Source organism: Juglans microcarpa x Juglans regia, chromosome 6S (assembly GCF_004785595.1).
Source record: "Juglans microcarpa x Juglans regia isolate MS1-56 chromosome 6S, Jm3101_v1.0, whole genome shotgun sequence".
Lineage (NCBI taxonomy): Eukaryota > Viridiplantae > Streptophyta > Magnoliopsida > Fagales > Juglandaceae > Juglans > Juglans microcarpa x Juglans regia.
The window spans coordinates 16,121,759-16,131,114 of record NC_054605.1 but is presented as its reverse complement, the minus strand read 5'-3'; the positions used below and the strand labels follow the sequence as shown (position 1 = coordinate 16,131,114).

Here is a 9,356-nt window from a genome sequence, read left to right as displayed (position 1 = left end):
AGTCTTCTTTCTTCTCTTTCTATTCCCACCCTTTTTCAAAGGAAATTCACCAATATCTTTTTATCGGTAATAGCAAACTTTACTCCTCTCTTTTCCATTTTTTAATTTTAATTTTAATTTTGTAACGGATTATTTGTTTAAAAATCTTATTTAGCGGATAAATTACAATTTCTAGGGTGAATGCCAAAATTGCTTGGGGCTACTTACAAATTGGATGATGGTAATTTAAGAGGTGATCTGTGTATTTTTCCAAAAAATAAAAATAAAAATAAAAATCTGAAATATATCTCCGATTCTGCACTGAAACCTTGTTGATCAAGGAATCTCAAATCCACGTGTATACATAAAATCAATCAACAGTCACCACATAAAATGAGAAAAAAACAGCCACCAAAATTCCAACATGAAGCAGCCCCACCAATATCATTGAAACTTGGTGATTAGAAGTGGAAACATAACCTGAGGAGCAGATGATGGCTTAGCATATTACATTCTTTCCCTTTTTCACTTGCAACTGTAAAGCCAATACAAATATGATCTCTAAAAGCATATCACTCTTGCCTGACAAAAGGCGAGGAGCTCACATCTGTACTATAAAACGAGTCCTCTATTCCACCATAGTTGTCATCCTTCTCTTCCTCCCACTTGAGAACCTCTCTTATATACTTGAATGCCTCGTCAATGGTCACCCGATCCCTTGCCCTAGCCTGCCACACAAAAAGCTTTCTACCTGTGATGGAAGCATAGAGGTCTTTGAACTTCACTGCGACGTAGAAGTATGCCTGATGGGCCAACGACTGGTTGCTGTGATGCGTCTGCACCGGACTGAAGTCATTGAACCACTCACAAGAACTTAAATGCACCCGATTCACCTTGTCCTCGAAAAGATCATACTTGTTTAATATCAATAAAAATGGGGTGTCCTTAAAGCAAGGGTGTCTAACCATACTCTCGAACAGTTCCTTGCTTTGCATCATTTTGTTCTGAAGCACGGGTCCACTGCCACTACTTTCTGAGGTTAGCCCCATCTGATCATAGTCACTAAGAGCAACACAGAAGACTACCACGCGAACATCTTCAAACATTTCCACCCACTTACATCCCTCGTTCATGCCCTTGGCATTTACCCTTATAAGTTGGTATCTGTCAAAACACAAGAAAGTTCAAGATTCTGTCAAATTCATACACCACAAATAATATTAATTAGATCTTATATTAAACAAAAAATATAACCTTCCAAAACAATAATTACAATATGAATGCCCATATTTTAATAATAATAATAATAATAAATTAGAAAGGCTCTTGGTGGGTGCAACTTGGCAATATGGGATCGGAGATTAGGTTAGTGTGGTAGCTTTTTACAATACTTATGGAAATCACTAGATTGCCATTCCATAGACAGATGCCACCAGATATATTCAGATTGAGTAGAAGGATCAAGCAGGGATTTTATATGACCATACACAGAATAGTGAGATAAAATTACTTGGTCATTGGTGGAGGTGGAGCCTCTAGATTGTCTGTATAGCTTTCAGACATTGGACTACGATCATCAAGCGAGAATTCTATGAAAGCCAAACCATTTCCTTGAGTCACCCCTTCTGCATAGATTATGTCTCTCTCTGAAGGTTCATATTCATTGCTCGATATCTCGACGGCCTGAAAGAAACAAGATTAATTTATGTAGCCATCCAAGATGAGTAATGCTTATTTACTTTATCTTAATCAGGGAGATTGTTGAAAATAATAAGAATAAATCTGATTCACATCTGGCCAGCAAGCACTGCAAAAGGTCCCAGATTGACCCACACTGATGGAAGACACAAACCAATACAACATTTTTTGAATGGGAAGGAGTGGGGCACACTTGATTTTCAGGAATAACTCAGTTTTTGCCAAAAATAAATGAACAGTGAAACATGTGGTAACTACATAAACATGTAGCAAGGTAAAGATTTGCAATGGAAGGTTGTAAAATGAAAAATAAATCTAAACGAGATATCAATGAGAGTCTAAATGAAATACCCTGCTTAAGAAGTACTCTGCAACATCCGGGAGGAAGTGAAGCTTATCTTTTCTTTTATATGTTTCCTGTATAGCAGGATCCTTCCACACATCTTCAACTAATGGAGCATACTCCCGAGTTGCTGCAGGGAAGAATGCATCCAAATCTCCAGTGGCTATAATATCCAGAAGCCAATCAGAGAAATGCTTCAACTTCGGGTTTATGGAATAGATACATTGACTCGTTCCATTAGGATCAACTTCTCCATCTGAAACAAGATAGAGATCAGATGTTACACATTCGAAGCACTGTAATGCAGTTAAGTAACGCCTTCTTTCACTTTGCATATGGCCTGATCAACATAATCGTGACATCAACATTAAGAAAGAATTACTTGACCTTAACAAAGTTTAAGGCTTTAATTTGAGAAGCCTTGGACTCCATACCACCTCAACACACCTATTCTATTTAAAGTGACTTGTTGACGATAATACATAATAGAAACTTCTCATAGAATACTTTCCTTGCTTTTAGGCTTAAAACTATTGGTAAAAGTTGAAATCAAGATTCAAGGCTATTCCTTTCACATTGCTGGAAAATTCAACCATTTCCTTCAACTGAATTTAGTCTAAGAAAAGTTCTTTCTGTCAACTCTGCTATTATGTCCAAGCTTAAGCAAAAATAACGTGATCAATAAGATTCCCATCCCGGAAACCATCCCACTGACAACATTTTATTCAAATATACACTCAAGTTTTCTTAAGTAGAAGAGAATGGGAAGATCTTTTTGATAAGTAAAGATGGGAGTTTCTTAAAGCTACAAAGATTTCACACATAAGTACAGGAACAATTCACTATTGCAATGAATTTAAACCTTATAGACATGCAATACATCGCCAACAAGTCTTGATGCATAGGCAGCCGAAAGGGCTAATAACTCATAGGGCAGTCTGCATAAAAGTTGCTAGTTGGCAATAACATTTCTTGGAACCAAGAAAAATCAGCACCCTCTACTTACATCAAAGATTTGAAGTTTCTGGACTTCACCCAAATACTTTCGTAAAGAATGGTAGTGAGAGATGTAAACAAAAATTTCTATAAAAGTATATCTCCTGGCAATGTCAAATTCTACTCATACAACTGAAGTATCAACTAGGATAAAATCTTCTAGTCTTTAGGCTAACTCCAAGGTGGAGTTCTTATAATCATAACAGTTATTAGGATCCATCGGCTCTTTCTCAAAGTTTTCAGAGACAGCCAATTTAATAATATAAAAAATAAAAACAATTGGCAGATGGGGCTTTCATGTGGGGGCAGTTGTCATGGCATTTTCTACAAGATCCGAAAATCACCAGCCACCCAAACCTAATTCATGATGAACCCACTGAATCAAGTTATACGTGATTCCCCAGTTGTTGAAATGTTGTCATCTGAACATCTAGCTTAGCAAGAAACAATGAATCAGGGGAAATTTTGAAAATTCTCTTGAGCTGGTAAATGGTGAGAAAATATATGAAGAAACCTTTTAATTAAAAATAATATGTAAGATGGGAGTTACCAAAAGGAATCTAGAGGATCTTGATCTGCATATGCTACTTTACCTAATTTTTTTTTTATACTACTTAACCTAATTAAACATTATATTTGCAGATATTACCTGTATCATTATTCTGATCATGGGATCCTAGTGCTCTCATCCTGTACACAGCCTCCTCCTCAAAGCGCTCCCGCCCATCAAGCAAAATGCTAACATATCTATACATGTTACTCTGGATCATCAGCTTAATATCCTGCAATTCTTCTAAGGCAAAATTGTTCCCATACAAAAATTTGGCCTGCTCAGTCATTGATAAAGTACCAAGGGAAGTGAGCATCAATAGCAACAAATTATGCAGGGGAAAAAGATGCACATCAATGCAAAAGAGATGTATCGATGAAAGGCCTTTGTGGGAACCCAGTGGACATGACATTTGATAAAAGAAACATGTCAAGTAAATATGCTTGTGATTGAATGAGAATAAGTTGGAACCACAGAATGAACCAGGGGAGCCTAACGTGAATGAATGTGTGCACACGTGTCAAACCCCAAAGAATAAAATCCTTCAAACTTAAAAGTTCATTCATTTTAAAAGTAAACATCCCTGGCCATACACTGTAATAAAATAAACAGACAATATTCAGTCCATTGTGTTTTTACAGCCTATTTTACAGGAGAGGTGCTAAAATGAGAGGCCCCACTTAGAGAATTCTCAAGCCTGCCCAATCTTTATGAAACTTTGTAATTGATTTCTGGACATGCAGTAAAATATCCATTAATGTACGGTTCTTAGCTTTAAATGTTCAGGAGAATTTCCTCAGCAATTAGGCTTCTAGATATAAAATTCATTTTGTTATAATCATCACCAGATTTTACAACTTCTGTGATGATTGAAATAAAATGATTATGAAATGTAGATTAAGCGTGAACCCAGCAGTAGGAAAGGTCATACAATATGGAAATGAGTTTGCAGATGCAGATATCATTATTAGTTGTGATGGGTATGGATGCAGTACCTGCTTAAAGATAGTGCTGGTTCCAGAGCCTTGAAGTCCAAGAAGAAGAAGCTTCTGAGTTTTTTTCTGTTCCAGATAATTTGGAACTGTTGTATAATTGCTAGCCTCATCTCTTGGTCCATGAGGTTGACCATGGGGCACAGGCAAAGAAAAAAGGGTACAGATAAACCGTATTGATGCCTGTCTAGCAAAAAGCAAATCCAAACTGTTACATATAAGGTTCCCATAATCCCATACGGAGAAGTTCAAAACAAACTTTTTCAGAACGTACCTTCTCCCAAATGTTTCCCCTAATATTGTTCTGACCTTCCTCTTCATAACGACCATCATCATAGACCCAAAAATGAGTGTCACGTGGACACTGCACCTTTGCCAGCTGAAAGTATTAAAAACTAGACTAGTAAGGATATTAGATCGACTTTAAACCCTTCTCTTTTTGGTAAGTAAATATAACTACAAACTAAGGAGTTTAAGCTACCATATCAAAGCATTTAAGGAGACCAAATAAAATCAAGTAAATGAGATGTAGAGTATTAGAATCAAAGCTGGAAGGACTCATCATCATTATGCAATCCCATTCTTGTTAAAGAAAGTGAAGTTGGAACAAAATTGTCATCTCCCGTCATTTTCAGTTACTAGATTTTTTAAGAAATTTCAAAACTGACATCCGAGAAGGTTGATAAGTGATGTCCCAAAAAATATACATCATCAAGGCAATTATAAGACAGGGAACCAACAAGGAATATCACAAGTGCATACACAAATAAAAATAAAAAATACGTCATCAAAGCAATTATAAGACAGGGAACCAACAAGGAATATCACAAGTGCATACACAAATAACATGTATCCAATATTCAGATTGAGTGAATATTATCCATTATACGTAAATGCAACAAGTTACAGCTTATGACAAAAGGAAAAAGATACATGTCCTTTTATAAGGACGAAGAACTTACCCGTAGCACCCTCAATTCGAGCTTTGTAATTTCTCGGCCATTGATGTAGACTTCAGTATTCCCATTGCTCGCATCAGGGCAAAGTTTCCCAGTGAAGTTTAAGTTTGAACTTATGATTATATCAGGTTTTTCCCCCTCCTGTCAAATAAAAAACGATAGATGCTAAAAGAACTCAAACCCATTTGGGAAAAATAAGATTTCTGACCCATGCAATTGCAGAATGCCAAACTAAAAAGAAAGTGAATCAATAGTGTTGAACATGCCTCACCTTTCCCCACATACCAGATTCCTTGTCATACCAATATCGACCAGGCTTCAACTTTCGAGGAGGCAAAGGACATCCAAGTAGTTCTGCCATCTCTTCTGACTTAAGAGGGAATCCATTGACAATTAGCTGTTCCGGCCGAAGCTGATTAGCAGAACATTCTTTCTCTGCTTTCATAATCTGCTTGACTTCCAAAGGGCTGAGTAATTGGGATAATAACCTTGAATGTCTACCCAATTTCAGCCGCTTCGATTCATCAATTGGCTGACCAATGCAAGTTACACACTTGCGCCCTTCGGGCATTGATCCCATTGCCCTAAGAACACAATTGCTGCAATACTTAGCATCACACACTAGGCATGACTCCTTTGTCTCCCACTTCCCTTTTCCACACCGATAACACACTCTACTCTTCTTCTTCTTCTTTTCTTTTGACACGCCAACATAATTTATAAAATCTGGCTTCTCAACCTCAATCTCTTTACTGTCAGATCTATTAACAGTGTTAAAAGTGACTACTGGCGCTCTCCTTACTTCATTAGTAACCCTTTTAGGAGGATTATGGACTGAATTTGGAGAAACTGATGGAGAAGCAGAAGAAGAATCAGGGTTTTGCAAGACAGATGCTACGGACTCTGAACTGCCCGAGACCCCTGGGCTGTGAGTAGGCAAAGCCGTAACACCAGCAATACAAGACACTGGCAAAGGTATAGGTTCAACGACTGGAGGACCCGCATTGGCAGCGGATCTTTGCGATTCAGATAGGGGATCTGCAGTTGGGATCGCATGTAAGTTTGCATTCAGGGGTTCCACTCTAGGGACTTCATAAGAAACCGGTGGGCCCTCGTACTCCATGGCAATAGAGTAATCAAGATCACTATCATCTTCAGGGAGAGAAGCTCCTGGTGGGAGCATCTTTGTCACCAGTTTTCTCCAGCTCTCTCCCCCTCTTTGCTCCATTTTGGCCATAAAACTACCAAATTAACAGATCTTCAAGAAGGGCCTCAACCTATAACTTAATTTAATATCACCAATAGCATGCAACTATGTCCTATATAATCTGAATTAAAAGTCCAAGCAAACTTAATGTAACATTCAGCGCCAAATATAAGAGAAGCACAGAGAAAAACCAGGTAAACAAAGGTGAATTACGACTTAGAACGGGTAACAGCCATCGAGCAGCCGCAACCGCCTGGTCATCCTTAAAACCTCCAAAGTAGAAAGATAAATAACAAACTAATAAGAAATTTCAGCCAAATTAAAAAGGAACGAAAACGAATTTGCGAACTTTTTTGAGTCGAAGCACGACTTTCAAACAAATCCCACAACAGGATTTGAATTTATTTGTAGTCAGAAAAGGGAACCCAAGTTGATGTAGCACAATTCAATAAAAGGTTGAAACTTATTCCTAGCCCAAGTTTTGAAGAAACCATAGTCAAACAACTCGTAAACAAAAACAAAACAAAACACGAAAAAAAAAAAAAAAAAAAGAAGGAAGAAGAGGCAAAATCCAATAAACTAGAACAAAGAACGATTCTAAATTCAAAGGAAGATCAATCACCCAAAAGAAAGATCAATGAAAAGGAAGTGATAACTGAACTTTTAAGAAGGAAAAATATTCGATGCAAAGCAAGTACGTACCTGAGGGACGAGGTGGGGGGGGGGGGATAAAAAGACAAAATGAAAGCAAAAAAGCCAGATAAAATCCAAGCAGCACTTATATTAGCTTCTCTTCTTTTTTCTTCTTCTTCTTCTACTGTTTCAGTTTTGATGGCTCTGGAGAACCAAAAAGGTCAAAAGCTCCGCAAAAGCCCACGTTTGCCCAACCCATTCATCGATATCAAAGAATTCCCCTGTTTGAAGAGAGAGAGAGAGCGAGATTGAAATAATGGACCCCCCACTTCCCACTAGTCGTCCGGATAGCTCCTTCCCAGTTTGTCTGACTTTCGTGTATGGATGAGGACAGGTGAGCTGTGTCCACGCGTCGACTTGGCGCGTGTCTGTAAATGATGCGCTCGACCAATTTTTTTAATTAAAATAATTCTAGGACTTTAGAAAATAAAAATACACGGAAATCTGTGGACATCCCAAAAATATCTAAAACAATAAATAAAGTTTAGAAAATAAAACTTAAAAGTGAAGAATAAAACTAGACAGATGGTTTGTTACCCTAATTCTGTTAAATCATCGCTTATATCAAAAGTTTAAATTGATGAAAATAAATAAATTTAATTTTTTATATTATAATCTTAATAAATTTGAAACCATTAAAACATTTATCTGAATAATTTCTTGTCTCATATCTTTTGCATTTTCAAATAAAATTAAAGAGAATAGGAGAGCATGTAAGTACTCGAACGATTCGACCGGAGGAGTAGAAAGAAGTCGGAGCTCCGTCTTCCACCCAGAAAATGACCACTAGATTCAAAGATGAAGTTTAAGTGCAAGGAACTTTAGACAACACAACGGACGACCAAGGTTGGTTAGTTTGATGATGTTGTGGCCTAAAGCATGGGTCAAATGGGATTGATTATTACTAAGTGTGGTGTGTTGCTTTGCAAGCCAAGTTCTAATAAAATAATGTCTCCCCAACTGGCCTTCATCTTTTACTATGATTTTAAGATGCCATATGACACGTTAATATGATATTCATAATTTAATGATTATCAATGTAGAGTGGGAACAAAGCATATCCTTGGAGGACTTGAGTTAGAAATTATCATAAGGAAAATGACAGTCACTCGCCCAGCAACTTGTGTCGCTGGATTTGATTGCTCGGTTTTTTATTTTTTACTTAATAATTAAGAAAGTGACTATTAGTAAAGTTGTATATTTTTTTCTTACTAGTTAAGGATGTAAAAAAATATTTAAAAAAAATAAAAAAAAGTTCCAAATACACTATAGGGCACACCCAGCAATACAGATTGGGCAGTCCCCTAGCACTATCCTTATCATAATATAATTACAGTTTTTAGAGTGCACATCAAACAGAAATGTTGTAAAAGCCATTATTATTATTATTATTTATTTTATTTGATGAGAAAATAAAACATTTACTACCAGTGTGTTTAGATGTTAAAGTAAGTTGAGTTGAGATGATAAAATATTGTTAAAATATTATTTTTTAATATTATTATTATTTTAGAATTTGAAAAAGTTGAATTATTTATTATATTTTGTGTTGAAATTTGAACAAGTTGTAATAATGAGTTGAGATGAATTGAGAGTAGTTCAAAATCCAAACAAAGCCTACAAGTGATTCATGTTGAAGCATGGACCAACAACTCCACTAATCCAACTTAACTACTAACCCAAATAAGAGTCAAATAAAATATGGAATTGAACATGTCCAATTAATTAAATTTTGACCATTTCTATCCACTAACACAATTCAAAGTCTAATTATCGAATACTAAAGTTTTTTTTTCTTGCACTAATTTGAAAGCTTTGAATTATGAACATATAAACATAAAAAACTATATCCTATAAAACTTATTGAGCATTTAATGCTGATCGGAAGATTTATGTGGGCAATAATATATATTGTAAAAATCATTAAAGATGGTTTAAA

General features: G+C 36.2%; 1 protein-coding gene across 2 annotated transcripts; it reads right to left on the bottom strand.

Annotated features, from left to right (window-relative positions):
- Nucleotides 1-396: 396 nt before the first annotated feature.
- Nucleotides 397-7,659, bottom strand: LOC121237149 (extra-large guanine nucleotide-binding protein 3-like). Of its 2 annotated transcripts, none has more exons than XM_041133753.1 (9): nucleotides 7,427-7,659; nucleotides 5,789-6,758; nucleotides 5,521-5,658; nucleotides 4,833-4,937; nucleotides 4,562-4,741; nucleotides 3,666-3,843; nucleotides 2,029-2,276; nucleotides 1,490-1,662; nucleotides 397-1,143 (listed from the first exon to the last, which is right to left on the bottom strand). In XM_041133753.1, the coding sequence occupies exons 2-9, from the start codon at nucleotides 6,752-6,754 to the stop codon at nucleotides 552-554; spliced, it is 2,580 nt and encodes an 859-aa protein (XP_040989687.1). In that variant the 5' UTR covers nucleotides 6,755-6,758; nucleotides 7,427-7,659; the 3' UTR covers nucleotides 397-551. The 2 variants fall into 2 exon arrangements, with proteins under 2 accessions (XP_040989687.1, XP_040989688.1); XM_041133754.1 differs by lacking the exon at nucleotides 7,427-7,659 and adding an exon at nucleotides 6,916-7,001.
- Nucleotides 7,660-9,356: the final 1,697 nt, after the last annotated feature.

Coding starts and splice junctions, on each gene's coding strand:
- LOC121237149 (XM_041133753.1), bottom strand. CDS start 6,754: ATGGCCAAAATGGAGCAAAGAGGGGGAGAGAGCTGGAGAAAACTGGTG. Junction 2,277..3,665: donor TGATCAGAATAATGATACAG/GTAATATCTGCA, acceptor ATCTTGTTTCAG/ATGGAGAAGTTGATCCTAAT. Junction 1,144..1,489: donor CCACCTCCACCAATGACCAA/GTAATTTTATCT, acceptor GTGTTTTGACAG/ATACCAACTTATAAGGGTAA.